Source organism: Hydra viridissima, unplaced genomic scaffold (assembly GCF_058129835.1).
Source record: "Hydra viridissima isolate aposymbiotic clone 2 unplaced genomic scaffold, HvirCarnegie_v1 scaffold_10, whole genome shotgun sequence".
Taxonomy (NCBI): domain Eukaryota; kingdom Metazoa; phylum Cnidaria; class Hydrozoa; order Anthoathecata; family Hydridae; genus Hydra; species Hydra viridissima.
Window position 1 is genome coordinate 10,091,784 of NW_028324309.1, and position 22,710 is coordinate 10,114,493.

At 27.9% G+C, this 22,710-nt stretch overlaps 1 protein-coding gene across 1 annotated transcript in view; it reads right to left on the reverse strand.

The window, feature by feature from the left end:
* Nucleotides 1-250: 250 nt before the first annotated feature.
* The window catches only part of LOC145181844 (acyl-CoA synthetase short-chain family member 3, mitochondrial-like), a 33,266-nt gene continuing 10,806 nt past the window's right edge, over nucleotides 251-22,710 (reverse strand). Inside the window, exons 7-19 of the mRNA XM_090065560.1 lie at nucleotides 20,033-20,113; nucleotides 19,259-19,354; nucleotides 18,313-18,423; nucleotides 16,010-16,050; nucleotides 15,808-15,911; nucleotides 15,463-15,558; nucleotides 15,175-15,238; nucleotides 13,277-13,352; nucleotides 9,383-9,505; nucleotides 5,447-5,546; nucleotides 1,896-2,008; nucleotides 1,423-1,485; nucleotides 251-539 (exon numbers count right to left, since the gene is read on the reverse strand). Of these exons, the coding sequence (XP_089921686.1) occupies nucleotides 471-539; nucleotides 1,423-1,485; nucleotides 1,896-2,008; nucleotides 5,447-5,546; nucleotides 9,383-9,505; nucleotides 13,277-13,352; nucleotides 15,175-15,238; nucleotides 15,463-15,558; nucleotides 15,808-15,911; nucleotides 16,010-16,050; nucleotides 18,313-18,423; nucleotides 19,259-19,354; nucleotides 20,033-20,113 (1,137 nt within the window). The 3' untranslated portion in view covers nucleotides 251-470. The remainder of the gene's footprint in view (nucleotides 540-1,422; nucleotides 1,486-1,895; nucleotides 2,009-5,446; nucleotides 5,547-9,382; nucleotides 9,506-13,276; nucleotides 13,353-15,174; nucleotides 15,239-15,462; nucleotides 15,559-15,807; nucleotides 15,912-16,009; nucleotides 16,051-18,312; nucleotides 18,424-19,258; nucleotides 19,355-20,032; nucleotides 20,114-22,710) is intronic.

Consider the following 22,710-nt stretch of genomic DNA (forward strand, 5'->3'; position numbering starts at 1 on the left):
AGGATCAATAAAAATAAAGAATCAATTTTTAAAGGATCTAAAATGAAAACTCTTACTTTTACATAAAACTACAAATCCCCTTAAGAAAAGATTATCATATTAAGTAACCCTCTGCCTCATTTCAATTGAACTTCAATTAATGATAAGAATTTCGAGACTTCGTTCCCTCTTGCACAACACTTACTCGTTTTGATAGCATTTTTTGAAGAATAATGAATAAATTTGTGCATAGATACAAATAATGGACAACTTTATGCACAGATAAAAAAACTGAACAATTTTATTAAAAAATAGTTGCGAAATTAAAAAGCTCTCAACATTCTGTAAATAATTTTGCTCTTGAAAAATATTTTGTTTTGTTGGCTTTTTTTTTGTCATCCACCAAACTAATTTTAGTAATGTTGTGTCGTTCTTGAGTTTGAGTTCATGAAACATGCAATTTATACCCCCTAAAATACTGTAACTACCATTCATTTAGATCCCTTCAAAATACGCTCCACCTCGTGAAAATCATCGACGTTATCCAATGTTAGAGGAGCCTAAAGACAATAAAATTCTAATGAATTTCAAAATATAAGTATCATAAATATGAAAAACAGAAAATGTTTTTCTTTTTAAACTTGTACAAATAAACAACATTTGATCATTTGATCATTTCATCAACATTTGATGTCTTATTTGATGAATCTTAACTTGAAAACTTTTTTCGATAAAATTTTTCTGAATTTTTGGGTTTTGAAAAGTTCAACTCAATAGAAATTTATTGCTTTGGGGAGATCAGCAATAAACATCAAGTTGGCGCGACAAATGAAGACTATTTTATCCTGATAAACTTACCCAAAATAAAACTTTTATCTTAAGTAAAGTTCTTAATTCAAAAATTTTTTTGCATGTGAAAGTACTTCAGAGCACAAAGAATATCGATTTGAAATGCGAAGAAAAGTCGCATGACCCATGTTTTGTTTTTCAACTAAATACAAGTTAATTCACGATGGCTACCAGTCGATCGATATATCGATAACGTATATTGCAGTGAACTTGGTCTATTGCAGAACAGACTTTTATTACTTTTGAAAAAAGAAAGAAATTATATTAAATAATCCGTTTCGATAACGTCACTCGTTTCTGCGAGTTCTCTGTCCGAAATGACATTTTAAAAATCTTTAAAGTCGAATCAGCACTTTGAAGATATATGATTTGGAGTAGTTAAGCTTTTGAGCGACCTTTTTTAGGCGCTTCATCTTTTTGTTAGCTTCTCTAGTGTTCAAATTCGTTCTCAGCGCTCTTTTTTATCGAAAAGATTTTTCAAATAAAATTCGTAAATTCTTTCTTCGTGTATTTTAGACATTTTAGTTTCATGAAAAAATTTTTTTTTGAGGACTTTGAGATTTGTTAAGAACGACGCCTAAAATACTATCGTACCTGATATTCCTCACCATTAAGTATTTTCTTGAGAACGCCTCGAACAAACTTGCCAGCTCGTGTCTGAAAAAGTAACCAAAAAAATGAGCTTTTAATAGAAGCATCAAATTGCAGAAAAACTCTCCAAATAACAAAACCATCTTACGGCGGAAATTTCATGTTTACTGATAACTGTTTTAAAAAACTTTACGAAGATAAATACTAGTTATCAGTAAATTCTTTAAAATTTCATAGTTTTCGTTATTTTTTTCCATTCTAGAAATTAAAGATTCATTATCTCATTCTACAAATTCTTTTAATACCTAAACTTCATACCAACAACTCAAATTTACTTTTTACTTCTTTTTACACAGAATACACCCTATGTAAGACCGGTAAAAAAAAAAAAATTGCGACTGACGATGACGTGAAGACACAATAAGTAAACCAATAAAAAAAAACTATTGCAACATAAACTTGACTAGTGTGGTTACTTTAGGCAGTGTTGGTAAAATTACGACTTTCTTTAATGCAGCAACTGGTCCCACATCGGTGCGTACCAAAGCAATTACTTCTTTAACAATATCACCATGAGATTTCGTACAATCTATAAAAAAACAAAGCTTATGAGAATAAAATACAGCTGTGTTCAAAAAAAGTACAAGATTGGTGAACCACTGTTATTACTTATGGTGATGTTACTGGAATTGCTGGACGGCGAATAATTTAATTAGAGATATAATGGTACTGCATATTTACATAAATTATGAGTGTGTTAACACACTGATATGTATATATATATATATATATATATATATATATATATATATATATATATATATATATATATATATATATACACTTATGTTTTTCCTACTTTACATCTCTTGCACCTGGTCAGCCTCACAACTGTAACTCCAGCAATGCTGTTTCCAATCTCACAAGATTAGCATTTTTATTAGGTTCTCACAAGCCAAAAAGGTTAATTTTTTTTACCTTATATTTTTAAAATTTATAAAAATAAAATGAACTTTGTTTTGGCAACCTGTAAAAAATATTTACTAGTTTGCTTTTGGAATCATAAAAAGTAAAATGGCTACAGAAGATCTGTTTAAAGGATCTACTTTCTGAGCATCTACAGGGGGAAATCCTCTAAAAGTCACCATTGGCATACCAGAAATATGGCAAAAAGAACATCCAAACTTGTTTATGGTGTAAAACACTGTTAAAGTCAAGAACAAAAACAAATTTTGGCAGTTTTGACAAATGGTAAATATGTAGAAAACAAATCAGTAAAAATATTGATCAAAGATTTTTGTTGGACAACTAGCTAGGGTTTGATGATTGGCCAAAGCCAAAAATATTCTTTAACAGGTTGACCAAGGAAGAACACAAAAAAAAAGCTTTGGTCAATTTTTTCAAACTTTTTAATTTGCTCTGCTCTTTGCCACTAACACCTTGTTTAGGTTTCTGAAACTCTCTTTTCTAAAGGACTAATACTCTTATAGTTCAGAAGTTATATCAGTTTAGAACTTTTTTAGAAATTTTGGTCTAAAAGTAACTTGAGTATAGAAGTAACTTCCAGGTTCAATACCATGGCACTGAAATGAAACTGGATTTTTGAAACAACCTTAAAAAAATCAATACTTTTTTAAAAAAATACTTAAACTTATTTGACATGTTTAAATACATTTAACTGCAAAATTAATGCACCAATTATACATTTCGATTTATTTTAATTGTCGTCAATATTATCATATATTCTGACATTAAGAAAAGAACACATGAACACAGTTATTTCAATGATAATAATAGAATTCACATTATTATTGTTATGCACACTAATACAGCTTAAATTGAAACATTTTTGACTTATCAATAACTTGTGTTACCACCTCTTGATGTTATCATAGCCTGATAGCACCATGGCATACTTTCAATTAAAGATCTAATCCTTTCTTGAGGGATATCCTCCCACACACGGATAAGACTTTGTCGCAGCTCCTTTAGGATGTTAGGTGGTGGATGTTGGCTTCTAACAAAGCATCTCATTACATCTCAAAGATACTCTATTGGGTTTCTACCTGGACTGCAAGCTGGCCACTCCAAAACTTCAACATTAACATTATTTAAGCATTCAGTAACAATATGTACTGTGTGTGGTCTAGCTTTCTCTTGGATAAGAAGGAATCCATCTCCAATGTACGGTGCAAAAGGTACCACTAAAGGTTCTAAAATGTCTGCTATGTGTTGTTGAGAAGTCAGATGTCCACCAGAGATATTCCACCCCATACCATCAATGAACTACCTCCATATAAAGTGGATTCTCGAATGTTACAAGCGAAATATCTTTCATTTGGTCTTCTGCACACTTTTGGGCAGCAATCAGAACTTACAAAGCAAATCCTTGACTCATCTGTAAATAAGACCTGTGCCCAATCATGTATTTCCCAATTCATATGCCTCCTTGCAAAAGCCAGTCTGTTTCTTCGATGGTCTACAGACAGTCCTGGACCAGTAGCTGCTGCCTGAGGTTGTAAACTTAAAGCACCAAGTCTTCTTCTTATGGTATCTTGACTAACAGCAGTTCCATCAACTTCAGCAAATTGTACTTGGAGACTTTGTACAGTAGTGAACCATTCTCTCAGTGTTCAAAGCATTAAAAATCAGCCCTCCACAACATTGATAGCTCATGGTTTACCTTGGCCAAGTTGTCATTGGTCTCTTTAAGCCTTTGTGGAACCCTACCGACTGTTGTATGAGACACTCCAAATCTTCTACCAAGTTGGTGATTTGTTAATCCTTCATTGGACAAAGTAACAATTGCAACACATTCATCACGACTTAAATTTTGTCTAGAATGCTGCATTGCAAACAAATGTGTTGCAATGCAGCATTCTAGACAAAAATGACAGTTATCTTTTGTATTGTTAAAACAATTTTAAAAATTTAGAACCAATACATACTTTTCTTTTAGAAGTGAGGTTTAATTACAGCAAAACATGCAACTTATAAAAAGTTGCTATAATTTTGAAATTAAATAAGGGAAACAGAAAAAAACCTACAAAAGGCATAACAATAAACATTATTATCATCTTTGTAATTGATAAATCAGGGAAATACATAACATTTTTCAAAATAAGTTGGAATTTATAAATGGTACATTAATTTTGCGGTTAAGTGTGCATATACTAGTCAGTTAAACTGACCTCTTTTTTTCTTCCTTTCATTTTGATAGCTGATTTTTGTAAATTTGAGGATGCTATATCCAAATCTGAAAACTAAATTGCTCCTTACCAAATATTCAGGATAAACCTTCTATATTTCAGAAAAAGTGTATTTTTGACAATTGTCACATCAAAACCTCGGGCCTTCTGGTTAAACTTATAGGTTACCCTTATCATCCAGACCTTTCTAAATCCAAAAATGGTGCGCAGTTTTTCTACCATGCACCATTTTGTCAGGAAAAACAATTAAAATTTATGTCACATGAATTATCTACCTATAAAATTAACATTTTCAACATGTTTTTCTGAGGCAATATTATAGTTGACTTATGAATTTGACAATGTTCTTCTGAGAATTTTTAGAACAAACTTCACTCTAGTTTTGCAATTTCCACTAGGTTTAACAAACATTTTGAGATTTTGAGATAAGCTTGTCAAGATAATGATAAAACATGTTAGTGTATCTTCAGAGAGCTTGCACATTTGTACAAAAATTAAAAAACTAGACAAACTTACCTAAAAATCTCAAAGCATTTGATAAACTCATACTTGCAAAATATTTGTAATATTCTTCAGGTATATATTGACATTAGCAAACTAAACACTGTTGATAACTATATCTAAATAAAAGCTAAAATTCCCATCATGCACCACCAAAAGAAATCAGTAAAATTGAAAGGTGATTCTAAATAGTCTTTACACAAATTTCTACAATACCTAAAATATCTGAAGCTTTTCAAAGTATAAGTTGTTTTGGAAAATTCTTGCAAGGATCATAAAACTAGATAAACAAAAAGTTTGAATAAGTTAAAACATACTTTTACTTAACACCACCAATCCAACAGGTACAACACCTTTAATTGAATCATTTATCCCCAATACAACTTGCTCAGATACATCTGGATGTTTTCCAATAGCCTATTATTTGAGTAAAATAGAATTTAAATAAAAGCGATTTTAATGACTATAATATTTTAATTCCTCTACAACTTTAAATTTTTTTTTAATAATTTAAATTTTATATATATATATATATATATATATATATATATATATATATATATATATATATATATATATATATATATATATATATATGTATATATATATATATATATATATATATATATATATATATATATATATATATATATATATATATATATATATATATATATATATATATATATATATATATACACACATATGTATAATAATTACAAAATAAATAAAAAAGTTATTTTTTGGACTAATCTTTTGATTATTAAAACTCTGCCAACTTGTTAACTCTAAAAAAATGAAAAATTTTTATAAATATTGTTTGTTTCTTAAAAGAATAATTAGGATTTATTTGTTCTAATGCATCTGAATAGGTTTTTCTAGGAGATTTTGTCTTGTTGAATCAAAATTTTTAATTGAGACTTTTGGTGTTTGATGTAAGTCCTTGTTTTCAGTAAACCCAGTAACAGAAGTTCAAATGATTGATGTTTTTTCAAATGATTTTGAAACTTATACTTCTATAATTTCCTTTAACTGTTGGTGTAATCAGTACAGAATAAAAAAATTTTTTTTTCCAAACGAAAGAGAAAAAAAGGAGAAAAAAATTGAGGAGAAAAAGTAATGTAAGTATTTAGGATTAAATAAAATGCTTTTAAAACTTATCTAATTAGTAAAATTTTTTATGGATGAAGCTACTTTATCAATAAATTTTTTAACTTGTTTTTTTTTAGTCTATTTATCAATATGATAAATTTAGGATTTAGCAATGTTAGAAAAAAATTCTGAAGCTAAACTCTACAAACACAAAATTCTTTTAAAACAATTCATACCATGAATCATAGACATCTTTTGATTTTAAATACAGAAAAACTAGCATATAAAAATGAAATTACTGTTTTTTAAAAGAAAAATAATTATAGTTATAATAAAGTATAACAATGCCTGCAACACAATGGGCTTTGAAAAATAATTATGCATAACATTTATTAACATCTCATATATTGTTACTGTTGTATTGTTACTAAAATTCATTATAACTTCAATTTTAGTAATAGTTTGATAAAATACTGGCATTCATTCACTTAATAATAATATACATAATAATAAATAATATAATTTCATTCTATAAATAATATAATTTCATTCTATAAATAATATAATTTCATTCTATAAATAATATAATTTCATTCTATAAATAATATAATTTCATTCTATAAATAATATAATTTCATTCTATAAATAATATAATTTCATTCTATAAATAATATAATTTCATTCACTTGGATCTTCACAAGCAGAAAATTTTAAAAGAAAACATCAAAAGAAAACATCAAAAGAAAACATCAAAAGAAGCCCCAAAATTTATTTAAGAGCTACAAATGGAATTTTAAAATAAATTAAAGTTTAAACAAAAGTTTAAACAAAAAGTTTCTTCACTACAAATTTTGGTGGTGCAGAATCAACATAAAAGAAAAGATATTAAAAAAATATATTACAGATAACACACTAAATAGTTGTTAACAAATTTAAAGTTGAAAATCTTCATTTGGTTTTTACTTCCGTAAAAAAGAATAATAATTATAAATAATAATCACAAATATATTTTTTCTTTTAAAATCTATTTGAATTTCATAAACTTGAAATTCAGATATGTTAAGCAATTTCATGTAGGCTTTCTTGATTCAACTTTCATAATCAAAAGTTGGTAATTATTTAGGATACTCAGTCTTCATTATTCTTATAGAAAAACACAAGTTAAATATTTTTATTTATTTTTAATCTAGTTTGATTGATAGATATAAAAAGATCTTTCCTTAAAGTAATTTTAAAAAATTTTAAGAGCATTTTTAATGATTTTAAGAATTAAGATTAGTTACTTTAACTAATCTTAATTCTTAAAATCATTAAAAGTTATTAATTATTACAAAAGTTGAAATGTTGGCTTAATTAAATCTTGAGAATTATATTTCAAGATTCAAAAGTTGAGACAATATTGGAAGACAAAGCTCATTGTTAATTTAGATCTTAAGAGTGGAAAACTGATTTTAGCCATATCCAGCAAAGAGCTTGTTTGTAGTGTGAAGGGGTTATTAAATGAATGCAAAATACTTAGGTCAAGACTAAAAATAATAAAAAAAGGTCTAAGAAAACCTCCAATGAAATCAATGAAAGAATTCTTTACATAAAATATCTTACTATGTTATTGAAATTTTAAGTTCCACCTCCAGAGTTTGATTTGATGACTGGAATTGTTACTCAAAGTACCTGTTGGAATTCTGGTGAACATTTTGATCAATGAACTACATTTTGCAAAGTGCAGGGATTTTAAAACTATGTTTCTAATGAAGTTTCTAATCTAAATAATAATATTCTGAGTACAAGAACTATGAAACTGACAATTCCTTTGGTTTGCAATTTATTACTTTAACACTACTAGTATCTAGACTATTAAAACTTCTATTCCAAAATACTTGATACTGTTTAAAATGCAAAATTTAATAACTAAATAATATATTTTATCATACAATTGAATTCTAACCACACATAATTTAAATTTGTAATACTTTGTACCTATGACAATACAAAAGATGGTTTCCTATAACTTTATTAAAAATTTTATAAAAAATATTATAATAACATTGTACTAATTGGATCAAATATTTCACATTTTGACAACTGATAAGACTAATTACATAGACTAATATACAAATATTATATATAAGTATTATATATAAGTATATTACAACTCTAAATATACAATAATAGATATTTTAAAACATTTTACAATATTACCTAAAGTTTAGATAAAAAAAAAAGGAACAACAGCTATCACTGGATAAGCTGTCCATTACCTCCGCACAGTTATTACTGGATATGACAAAATGTTACCTTCTTTGTCATGTAGGTTGATAGATTCACTGAAATTTGTTGAAAGGAAAGACTATGCAACACTTAGAGAAAGTGTTGTTGGCATCAAAACACTTAGCTGCTAATCCAAATCAGCTGAACCAATTTTATCACATTACTAGTACAACTTTTATGCTACTATGGTTTAAGCAATAAGGTAATAATGCTTATCATTTTTAGAAATTTAATCTATTGCACTTTATTGCTTTCCAAGAAGCATACATGATATTAATGACATCCTTTTTCAGAACTATAGTGAAGCAATCATCTGTTGTTTCTGGAAGTCATACTAGACCATATCAACCAGAATTTTGACAGAAGAAGGATCAATCAATGAGGAATCTTCTCACAAGAATTTTGACAGAAGTAGAATCAATCAATAAGGAATCTTCTCAAAAGAATTTAAGTAGTTTCAAACTCATTTGATCTTTTCTTCAAACTTTTTTTCATTTTGTTAATTTCCAAGAATAACTTTTATTCAACTGACTTGTTTTTACTGTGACTTAACACTGATCTGCATTCACTGCAGCTGATTCATACTGATCAACCAATGAAATTTCACTTTTCAGAATTATTTCTGAAAATTGTTTTGTTTATTTGAACTACTGTAAATGGTCTCTATCACAATAAACTTTTTATTCATGTGACTTTTTTTGTTGACAGATTTTCTTGAGAACCAATATTCCAGTAGGTTCAGACAAATGAATGAACCAATTATGAATATGAGAAATTTGAATTTACTTTGATCTCAAAAACTTCAAGTTAAAAGACAATTTAAAAATGCATTAAAATAACTTTAAAAAATTAAGAAAAAAAATGATCTTCAATCATATTAGAGTTATGTTTACCATTTCCATTTGCTTGGTTGACAACCTGTGACCAGCTACATTTATAATGTCATCAATACGCCCTCCAATATGTATATACCCATTTTCATCTAATTTGCCAGTATCCATAGTCATGTAATAACCCTGAACATAAAAAAGAACATACTCTATGCTTTTATGATATAAAAGAAAAGCAAGGTGGTCACTGACATCTATGATAGGACTTTTAGGATTCCATAATAATCTTATAACAATCTCATATTAATCATATACATCCTAAAACAACTAAAGACTTTATGCAAATTAAAGATTGACTTTATACTTTTGGTTTTAAATATAATCAATGCTTGCATATAAGGATTAAGCACTGGTGTTACTGCAGTGTGGTAAAATTATTTGTGCACATTACCCATTTTTACCACAATTTTTTTTACTGTTGGTGCAGTAATGCCATTGCTAAATAAAAACTAGGGTAGACCAAGGCATGTTGGCAATAGTGACAGGATGACCCTTTTGAGTTAGTTCACAGAATATGTACTTGGGGATGTAAGGAATCAAGGGGAATGTTGACAGCCTCCTCTCATTTTTTAAAAGTAATACAGATGTTTGAGAACAGTTGGTAGTGTAGTGTCTTTTATTAATTTTAGATAAATTGGAGTAAACTTTTGATTTGATGTGTTTGTGTTTACTAGTCTTAGACAGAAGTGCTATCTATAGTAACATTGTATGTAAAAAAAAATCCTCAGATGTTTCAAACATGATGCTTACCATTTTGATATACAATGTTACATAGTATTTATGAATGATCCAGAAGAAAACCATACTTTCTCTAAACATGGTGATAGGGTAGGATGACCCTGAACAAATGAGGTCCATTGGCCATATGAACTAATGTACTCCATTTATGCTTGTGCATTTTCAATTCATGTTAAATAATTTGTAATAGAAAATTTCTTTTTTATCTAAATGTATTTTTTAATGAAAATGTTTTAGCAGTTTCAAAACATGAGAAAAATTCAAATAAATCAATAGGTATTTGATAATTTTATTAGTTTACAGGGCTTCATACTATGTAGGCATTATATATAGTTATGTAATGTAAGAATGTAATTACAGTAAGTACTTTGGTACTAAAAAAGTAAATATGTAAATATGTAATACTAATAAGTAAAATACTACTTATTAAAAAAAATAAACATGTAACCAGGTACCTAATTGTAAGTAAATTTCAATCACAAACCAGCTTTAAAAACTATTAGGGAATTCATGGGTATTTAACAAATTTGTTAGAGTTATCAGGGTTTCATAGTGTTTAGGTGTATTAAGGTATATAAAAGATCAATTAGAAAAGTAAGTACAGAGTTCAACATACCTCAGAAGACTCTATGAAGGAAATGCATTAAGCACAGAAAATTACCTTCTGGTTCTAATGCTTCATTTCAAACTGAGATGATTCCTCCATATTCTGATAATAACAATGCAATAACGAAGTGACTCCTCTGTATTCTGATAATAGAAATCAACAGCAGCTTGATGCTACTGTTGAAATGTTTGAGCCTAACAAAGTAACTATTACACTAAAGAAAATTTTCAACTAATTTTTTTTGTATAATTAATTTGATTTTTTAATGAATTTGATAATTTGTTTCTATAACCTAAGAGTCATGCACAAATGGTTCAATATAAAACACAACTGAAATAATTAAAAAGAATGTTCAATTTGTAGGCTAGTTTTACTTTTTTGTTTTTAGGTATGGTGACTTTCTTGAGCAATACCTTATGAAAAGTGAGTTTCCTAGGGAGGTTAAATCCTTTGTGTATACATATGCTATTGTCTGCAGCAAAAAAATCCCCACTCATAGTTAGAGTTACAAATTGCAGGGTGTAATTGATTTACAGGATTCTTGAAGAGGCATCCAAAGTTTTCTATTTGTTCTCCTCAAGCAACAAGCTTATTCAATTTTTTTTTCTGTAACTTTAATTAATTTTTTCCCCCATTTGTAAGTATAAAAATTGAAACTTTAGTAGTGTCCTTATGGATGGTATATAGTTTTTGCATAAAAAAAAAAAATAATAATAAAACATGAAAAAGTTAAAAATCATAAAAAAGCCCTCCCCCCCCCCCCAACATGGCCTGGTCTACCCTATGATTTGCCTAATGAACAGTAAATTAAACTTGGAATCCATGTTTAACTTTTTTTTTTAGAAACTAAATACATTGCTATAAAATGTCTTACTTTTGCTTTTTAATAGTTTCAGCCTAATTTTGAGAAAATAAGGTGGCCAATGTTAAGAACAAAAAAAGGCATTTTTTACCTAACTTTAACCTGTTTTTTATTTTTATATTCTACATAATATCCTTAACTATTTTAGAAATTTTGATAATATATATAAATGTCTAAAAAACGTGATTATGTTAAATAATCTGATTAAACTTTGTCAGGCGTTGTGTGACAAAAAGCATTGTTGTTGCAAAGGATCTCGATACAAATGCACTTTGGTTGATTTAACTCAGCTACACTTGTTGATTGATTTAAAACAATATTGATGCTGCATATGAAATGTTTGGATGGCCCCAGAAGTGTTTATCAGAGATAACCTTTCAAGCCACTTTACAAATGAAATTGCAAACTTGTGCCAGGAAAACAACATCCATTTTATATGCTTGCCATCAAACTCAACACACCTGTGTCAGCCATTTTTTTCATTAGAGCAAAAAATCTGGCATCAAATTCTGGAAGACTACAAAGGATCACATAGCAAAGCAGAATGTTTGCAGAAAAGCAATTTTCCCCAGCTGTTGAAAAATGTTGGCCATACTATGGACTTGTGTTGTCATACCAATCTACAGTTTGGTTTTCAAGCATGTGGTATTTGGCATTTTGATGAGAAATGTGTACTTAAATAGTGCCTGGCATTGAACCTGACCATGATCATTTGGTGTTCTCAGATACATTGTCACAATCTGTTATGCTTGTTTTGCAAACAACACATTTAGACAAGCAATCAAATCCGGTGTCAAAGAAAAAGTTTAAAGTTGTAGCTGAAAAAATTACCACTGCAGCATGTAATTCAGAAGTAGATGCAATGAGTCATGTTTCAGAAAACCACCTCCCAAAAAAGTCTTAAGTACAAGTTGTATAATTAAGAACTGATGAATTATCAGAAAAACAAGAAAATTGTGAGTAAGAAGAAAGCAAAGTTTGATGAAATTGCAGAAGAAAATTGTCAGGCTGTCATATATGAAAACAAATGGTGGATCACCACTATGATGGATATATACAATGATGAAAATGATGTAAAAGTTCATGCACGCAACTGGGCCTTCAAAAGGTTTTCAGTTGCCTACAAAAGATGATTTTTGTTGAATGAAATTAGAAGATGCTATCTGCAAGATCAGCTACCTGCCAGTTCCAAAATCCTCTTTGCTATTGCTATGAACAAAAAAAATTCTACTTCAATTGAAAAATTGATTATATTGATTAGTGATCCATACATTTAAGCAGAACTATTTGTGGATTAATTTGTAATTTAAAAAATGGTAAAAGAAATTCAGAAATGTGAAGTGACTTATTTTGTAAACTCATTTGAATGTCAAATAATTTTACTGAAAAATGGTGCATTTTACATGTTATTTTTTTCCAGTAAAAGTTAGGTGATCCATTCCTAACATTGGCCACCATATTTATAAAAAAAAATTGGGTTCTATGAAGCCATATGTAATTTGAACAGATGGGAGTTTAGTAGACTACACCATTTAAATAGTTTTAGTTTAGTAGACTACACCATCTCACATGTTTTTAAGCTTTTAAGTATTTTTCAAAAATGCTTTGATCAAAAGTTATGAAGTCACAAAGATAAAAAGTGGCTAAAGTTTGACGATTCTAAATTATATTAGGAATTCTAATTACTTACCTTTTTAAAATAAGTTTCAACATACTGTGCATCATTGTTCCATAATGTTTGCATTGCACCAGGGGGTAATGGTAATCTTAAAAAATAAAACAAAATAACTTTTCTGTAATGAGTCCAGTGTAAACAAATCAATTTACCTCAACAAAAAAAGGTTTCTAAATAAAGCAAGAGTCTTGTAATAGACAGAAGGAAATTATTAATTGTTTTGAAAGCATATCTAAAGGTAAAACAGGGGCAGCTCAAGGTAAACAATTACAACAGAAGGGAAAAAAAAAGTAACAACAAAATAAAAAAGTAGCTTTAAAAAATATCAAATAGCAACAATCAATCTTTGATTAAAACTCTAAGAACAAATTTTGAGCTTTTGAAACTTTTTTTAGATTTTTTAACACTTATTGATATACAATTCTACATAACAAGCCATTATGCAAAATTGCATATATTACCATTAATAATATGTTGCACTGCTTGCTGAATAATCTGTGTATATTTTTCTGTAATCAAAATGTTTTAAAATGTTTCTATAAGAAAAGTAAAGTAAGGAAACTCCACTTTTTGTGGAGTTTTGTTTGATTAGAGAAAAATTTTATGGGGAAAGTGAATTTTCAAAAAAAAGTTTAGGACACTGCAACCATCATGTACTAAAATTTTAAATCTGTTTTAATATACAACTTAAATATTAATGAAATAATATGTATAAAAAATAACAGATGAAACTAAAGTGACAAACTGCTTTAATAATCAAGACAAATTTTTTGCTGTTGAAATAACTAATTTGGTTATTTCTTACTCATGATAGGCAACATGGTGAACCGAATTCCAAATAATCAACTTGTCTTAAACTTAAATTCTTATTCACAATATTATTGCAAACTATAATGACTTTTTATTAGTATTTTAGCCTACACTTAGCTAAAAAAAGATACAATGAGTTTTAGAGAGATACTGAAGTAATTATCATTAAAGTTTATACCAGCAGAACAAATTTTTTTTATCTTTTATCTATTTGTAACAGAAAATTGAAAGAAGATGATTTATAAAAACCAATATGAGAATGAACTCAAATAGGAGATATTTTTCCAATATCTTTTTTTCAATAAAATATATAATATGTAAGTATGTGTTGAGGCAATGAGTATTATCAATAATGAGAACTCCAAAATAATTTCATAATTGCATTTGACCATTTTTAAAAAACATTTCTTCAAAAATCAAATCATCATTTTTAAAATCAAATAATTATTTTTATCTTTCAATTGTATAAAAAAAATTTTTAAAAATAGCGCTGGCCTTCAACAACTACAGACATATTTCTGCTTCGCTATAAAATTTTAGATTTCTATTAGTAAATTTTTCTAATCTGTAAAACTGAAAAATATAAAAAATATCTGGTATTAGCACTGGAATTTTTATATTTCTCTTAATATTGACTAGTAACAAATAAAGTTCTTCTTTATCCATCATTTAAAATAAATTGAATTTAAAACAATTTACTTATTTAAACTTAAAAAATTGTAAGATTCCAGGAAAAAATTTACAATACCTCACATAAGTTATTTTGTTTCAACTTTTCAAGAAACAGAATTTCTATTTGAGTAAATTCGTAAAAGCTATTTTTGAAAAGTAACAACTTTTGTATGAATATAAACTTGCAAAACCTTTACTGTTTAAAATGCATAAAAAGTTCTATTTTTATAAACTTCAGAAAATTTAATTTATTTTAAGTCTGATGTAGAAATTTGTACTTCATTTGCTATTTTATATGTTGTTAACAGAAAAACCAAACAGCAATCAAGCGAGTGAAATGTGCTTAATCTGTTATTACTTAATTAATTACAAAAGTAAATTTAACAAAAAACTTAAAGTTGGAGTTTTATCATTTAATATAGCACACTTACTTAACATAGATTTCACCCAGTTCACCAGCTTTACATTCTTCTAAACTCTTGTTTAATACTTTAACTAACAAATAAAAATAAAAAAATACTTAATAATATTATAATACTATTAAGTGTTTTTTTATTTTATTTTTATACTGTATTTTTTATATTATTATTATATTATAATAACCCTCATACTAAAATTGAGTCAAGTAAAGTGAGAAAAATAGTTTGAAATAAGACTAAAAGCTTAAAATCTTTAATCTAGCAATAAAAAATAAGTTTTTAAAATAATAATTTTGTTACCATTCCATCCAGGAGAGGGCTTTCCACTTGAACCATGCTGATAGCTAGTTGATAAGCCAAGCCCAATATGGTGACTAGTAATGGGCCAGCCACTTTCTACAAAGTGAAAATAAAGCCCTTTAATTTTAGTAAAATTGGACCAAAAAAAAGAATTTATTTTATCTTAATTACATATTTAATTACATATACTTCCAGACATCCTTAATAAGAATTATCTTAAACTATTCACAGCAAAAAGGCCAAACATTCCTATTAATTCAGTTATATAGGAGAGTCTAGGAATCTCCTGGTATGATGTAATAAGATGGGTTCTTCATAAACTAATTTTAAATACATATTTAAAACCTGTTTGCCACCAATGATCTAGAGCAGGCCGCCTGAAGATATCTGATGTCCACTTCAACAAATCATGCTCACAATTTTCACCAGCTAGAAACACAACTCTTAATCTGTAAAAAAAAAAAAAAATCATCTATGAGAAATAATACAAAACAAAAACAAAAAAAAAAAAGAAAAGAACTAAGGTGAGAACAAAGTATGGGATTACCTTTCCATGTTATGTTTTCTTGTTAGATTCCCATCAGGATCCTAAAAAATATGTTTAGAAAAATTAAAAATCTTGATTCATGTTAGTATATAGCACCATAATCACTAAAATATTTGTACACAACAAGAATACATCAGTAGATGTACAATAAGCATACATCAGCACATGTACAACATACATCAGTATGTACAAACAATCTCTTGCTTACTTGCACAAACACTTCATGGAAAAACCTACTTTTTCAGAACTTTAAACAGATCAACTTTGTATTTTTAAATAGAGTTGCCTCATTTGCAAGAAGTAGACAGAATTCTATATAATTATACTTTTTTCTACCAAATTACACTTGATGTTAAGAGTTGTCACCATAATAATTGATGAGAATAACATTATTAGGAAGGTAATCAATGTACAATGAGATTTAGATATTGCTAAATAAGCTATATGCTAAATAAGGTTGGTCATCTTGGTCTTGGCATTGCCATTACTACAAAAATATATGCAATACTTGAAAATCTATTCTTGAATTATAGTTTCAGGCAAGACTTATATTTCTAAACTTACTTATGATGTTTGGCTGGCAAAAAGACAGTTATTTATTTATAAACCAAGTCAACATTTTATAAAACCTAAAATTTTTAATTTACATTTAGTTTGCAGGGTTTCATTTTTTGGAATCTTTTCTTAGCATAACCTGAAAGAAACGTTAGTAGAATTTTTTAATCCTACTAGCATACATTCTTTTAATTTGATAAATGGTGAGAAGCTTGAACCAAGGAAACATTAAAACCAAGAGTAAAGCTTTTAATTGACAGGCATATCTGAAATCAGTTATTACCTTTTATTAGTTTACTTTTAGTGGTGCACTAGCTGTAGTGTTGCAAGATGCACCATAATTTTAACTATTTACATCACCATAAAGTAAAAAAAAAAAAAGTGTGTAAATTAATAAAGGGAAAAAGGACCTTTATGATTCCTTAGTTTACATACAGCTGCTTGATTTATTAAATCCAGTTATTTGCAGCTTATTTTGAGATTGGACTTTGGCAGAAATTGGACACTTAGAAACTCTTTATGTTTTCTACAGAAAAAAAGCTGATATGTTTATTCTTTAATCGATTTGCAGTAAAAACTTAAATATAGAAAGCACATATTAAGTAGAACTTCACTGAATTATTGCTACATTCTGGCCTTTTGTTTACTAATCTAATTCCACTTCTTAAAGTCTGTCTAAGTTGCTTTAGCTTAAAATACTGATCTAAAGACAAGCAAATTATCATTTTGTTCTTTTTAAAAATAGTTCAACATATGTACATTTTTAAAACTTTAAAAAGGGGTAACTTGGGGCATCAAGGTAACTTTGCTTCAGTAAACAGAAATTTTTTTAAAATTTCATTTGCTCTTATATTATAAAACTACTAAAAAGTATTAAAAATTCTCATTTTCATTAAAACTTTAAAACAAACTCTTTATAGTCTACTGTTTTGCTGAGGTGTTTTTGCTGAATCATTTTCAAATTAGCAAATCAAATGACTAAGACCTCATGCAAAGTCTTTGAGTTTACATTTAACTTAAAAAGAATAATTGGCAGAGGTCAATGTAACCTCAAAAATCTTTTTTGAAGTAACTTTAAACAGAAGCCAACCTATAATCCAAATTAATTTTATGTTCTGTAAAAAATGTTTTATTTACATTATGATAATCTGTTCATGTATTTGTGGTTAAACAATCTATAATATCCAAATCAATATGATTTTTTTTTCAGAATAAAAGCTATAAACAAAATCAGATGCAAGTGTAGGAAGCAACATTTAAGAAAGTCATATAGATGGAAGCAACATTTTAGAGAGTCATAGAGAAGATTGAGAATGGATTGTCTCCAAAAATTTGTATGAAGATTTGGTGCCAATAACACTCAACAAAACACTCTTTATAATAAACTGAAGAGAAAACTCAGACAAACTGCTCTTGAAGAAAAGGTTATTGTCCAACAAATGATAACAACATCAAAGTCTCCATTTGATGGATCAGATTATGAGAGTGGTCAATCCATACCTGGACAAACAAGAAAGTATTGTTAATATCTTTAAGAATAAAAAAGTTACCCCTTTTTACAGTGCTTCATATATTAAAAAGTTATTTTTTTAAATATTGACTGATAAAATGAAGTTTTGGTTGTAGAGGCTATTTCATTTACTTTTATCTACACATTAAAAATGAGCATTACTAGAATATATTGCCTAAAAAAATGCTAACTTAAAAGTTTAAATAAATTGCATAAAAGGCAAAAGATAAAAACAAACCGCATTTCTTATCACTCTCATTGATGTTGGTGCAGTAAACAAAGAAACAACATCATACTCATCAATAATTCTTGAAAATGTTCCAGCATCAGGGCATCCAACAGGTTTACCCTTAAAGTTCAAACTAACAAAAATTAAAATCGAGCAAAAAAACATTTTGGGCTAAAATTATAAAATTTGTTTTTGAAGTAAAATGTTAAAACATTTAAATTCATTATACTAAATGTTTACATTAAAAAAAAAAAAAAAAAAAATAGAAAAGAAAAAAAAAAAAAAAGAAAAATAAATAGAAAAAAAAATTATAAAACCTTAAATTGTGAAGTGTAGGGAAGCAAAAACAAAAAACAGAAGCAAAACTTGTTATATAAACTTATAATAATTCTTTGATATTTGATAGATGTACAATTTTATAGTAAAATTTATAAAAGCCTCTTATATTGCATTCTGCAGTGTCAGAAACTATTAAACTAATGAGTTGATAATTATTTAAGATTAAGTATTTAATGGATATTGCTTTTATCATAATTAAAAAAAAGTTTTATATAAAAATCAAATTTCAAATGAAAAATGAAGATTTACTTTTATCATTATTAAACAGCAATAATGAATCAAACTCAGCGTAAAATAAATTGTGAAGCTAATTGGACAAAGACAATTTAACTCTCTTAGCTACAAACCATTTCACTGTCAATCAACCTCAAGGGCTGGAGTTACTGAAACTTTATTGATCTTTCTCATACATGCTCTCCTACTAGGTATTATTCAACTTACAGCATTCGGGGGTCATTCATATGTTGAATATATGTGCCATATAACATATTCAAAATATATTGAATGTATGTGGCATTTAACATATTCAAAAAATATTGAATGGCACATAAGGTCATCTATTGTTTTAAAACAAGAACAATTAAGACACTACATGTATCATAGATATAAAATTAACCTCAAATAAGATAGTAGTACTCCTATTCAAAAGTGGTCCATAAACAATGTAAGAATGCCCAACAACCCAACCAATGTCTGAAGCAGCCCACCATCTCTAGAAAATAAAATGCATACTATAAAACATTAAGATGACACTTAAGTTTTTTGTTAGATTTACTTTTGTAATTAATTAAGCTGACCAAATGCATTAAACCTTTATGCAAAATCTTGCAATTATTTATGTTATCAAAACTACATTATTCTTACATTTAGTAAAAAAAAAAATTTTGGATTTTTTATCACTGAGGGAAACAAAATCGCTGTAATAACAATAAAAATATTTATCTTGATCCTCATTAAATAAATTTTTTTTTTAAAAAAAAATCATTTTAAAATTTAGGCTTTTTAAAAAACCTTCATTTAAATTGTTTTTGTAAATGTCAAATTTTTGTACAAAGGATATTAGAAGTAATTATAAGAAGAATATTAGAAGTAATTATAAGAAGAATATTAAAGTAATTATAAGGCAGAATTTTGTAACCTGATAGAAATTTTTAGTAGAAAAACATTTCTGAAAAACAATCCAAACTTATTCATTAGTTATGTAGATTATAAAAAGAAAAAAGATTTCTTAAAACAAAAATAATATTTAACTTCTTTTTTACATATATAAGCATAGCTATTTTTTATTATTTCTATGATTATCAACACTTAGTATTTTTTACACTATATTACAAACATACATGGCAACATTTAGTTTTCTCAATGACTAATTTTTACAAAAAAATATTACTTCGCCTGGTTTTAAATTATAGGTATGCTTCATACTCCACTTCAAGGCCACAGCATGACAACCATTTCCACGCACAATTCCCTAAAGTTAGAAATCTTCATTGAGATATCAAAAACAAGTACTGCAATTAAATTAATTTTATTTAAATTTCAAAATATTTTTTAAGCTAACCATATATTTCTGTTGTGGTTTTTCATCAAAAGTGAAGGACAAAAATATTGTCAAAAGTCAAAATCTCATGAGTGCAGCTTTTTTCCAGAACATTTGTCTAGACTCTTTAGTAGGAGTTTATTTCTCTCTGTAAAACTGACAATGTTTAGGATATTTGAAAACATTCTTAAAGACACAATTTGAAGGTATTGGGAATCATCCAATATTTAATCAAAAGAATAATCTTAACAATATTCATATTAATCATGTTATAAAGTTGAACCATATCTCCTCGTTGTCTTCTTTTTGTCAAGGTAGTCAAGTCGAGAGCTTTTAGATGATACTCATAGTTGATTTTTTAAGTGATGGTATTAATTGAGTTGCACGATGTTGAACTCTCTCTAATAACTCAATTTCTCCCTTTCGAATAGGTGACCAAACTTGTACTGCAAACTCTAACAGTGGTCGCACAAAAGGAACATAAAGTATTCTCAGCAGTCTAATATCTAAGCAAACGAAGTATTTTATAATCTGACCCAACATTTGGTTGGCTTTGCCTACGCATTTTATTACATGATTTTTCCATTTCAGATTGCTTGAGAAGATTACTCCAAAATCACTTTCAGATTCTGTTATGTTTAACTTTTGTTCATTGATATAAAAGAGTGATTTTTTGTTATTTCGTCCAAAGTACATGACTGTACAATTTGAAATATTAAATTTCACAAGCCTGTCTTGAGTCCACTTAAAAGCTGAATCAAGATCTGATTGCAAAGAAAGAGTTGATGCACTGGAAAGCATTTCATTCATAATTTTGCTGTCGTCAGAATATAGCTTTGTTAGACTTTTTAGATTTTCAGGCAAATCATTTATAAATAGTACAAACAAGAGTGGTCCAATTACTGACATTTGTGGCACACCACTGGTAATTTCTGCCCAAGAGGATACATTTTTGCCTATCACAACTCTTTGTTTTCTTTCTTTTAAGAATGTTTCAATCCATTGTATTGTCAGACCAGATATTCCATAAGCTGTAAGTTTAAGCAACAATCTTTTATTTGGTACTGTGTCAAGTGCCTTGGCAAAATCTAAAAAAATAACATCAACAGGTTTACCACTCTCTAAGGCGGTTGAAATAAAATCAAGTGTTTCAAGTAGATTCGTTAAGCATGATTTATTTTTAACAAAACTGTGCTGTTGCTTGCTTATTAGTTTGAACTTATATAGAAAAGTTTCAAGTTTACACCTGATTATATCTTCTATTATTTTACATACAACTGAGGTGAGTGATACCGGTTGGTAGTTTCCTGCTAAGATTTTTTTGCCTTTTTTGTACAGAGGAGTGATATTTGCTGATCTAAATTGCACTGGCAGTTTGCTGGTTTAAAATGATTCTTTAAAAATATATGTAAGTGGAATGACAAAGGCTGATGCATAATTCTTTGTGCATCAGCCTTTGCACAAATAATTGTACGTCAGCCTTTGCCATTCCACTTATGTATACTTTTAAATGAAAAAATAAACTTACTCTCAAATGCAGCTTGAAAATTTTTGTTTAAGATATCAGCAATATCTTTTGAATTTTGAGTGGTTTTACCATTTGCTCCCTTTAATGCTTTTACAGTATCTTTGACTGCTAGTTGATTGTTCATGTAGCTGTAGAGAAGCTTTGGATTCTTGATGGCTCTTTTTACCAGATTAAGCTCAAAGTTTTGTCTCACTTTTTAATCTCATCTGCTACATTTTTGCAAATCATTTTGTATTTAGATTTCAAAACAGGGTCTTTCCATTTACATGAGCAGTTTTTATATCTTAAATTTTGCTTGCTTCTAATAAGAAACTTTAACTTAGCATTAACCCATGCTGGTCTAATTTTTAAAGAGTTTAATGTCTTTTTAATTGGAGTGAAATGATTACATGCCACCTCATTATGAAAAATCAATTCATCAAACATTTCTTGTACATTTTTGTTACTGAAGCATTGCATCCAGTCAACATTTGAAATTAGGTCAGATATTCGTTCAACATTGGAATTAGCAAACATAAATCTTTGCTTACTTTTATTGTCACAGATTGCTTTATCAGACAAGATGAAACTGAAACATGTTATTAGATGGCCCCTAGTTATGTTTCCCAAAACAAATTTTGAATCTATTTCATTAACACTTGCTGATTAAGTTGTAAAGATTAAATCTAAGGTATTCCCAAGTTGTTCATCTGACAGCTGGAAAGTTGGTATGTTAATATGCTGATAAAGAAAATTATCATTTAAAATATCTGTAAATTTATATTCAATTCCATTCTTATTTGAAATTGCATCAACACAGTCATTTGACCAGTTGATTGATGGGAAATTGAAGTTGCCCATGATAAGTAAGTCTTTGAAATTATTTTTGTCTATATATTTGCATGCTAGGCCAAAAACCACATCAAAACTGCCCATACTTGTTCTAGTTTACAGGGATTTAGAACGGCATCATTTAGTTCATTGGAGTCTAATGAGTTGTCTCTATATAAACCAACACCAC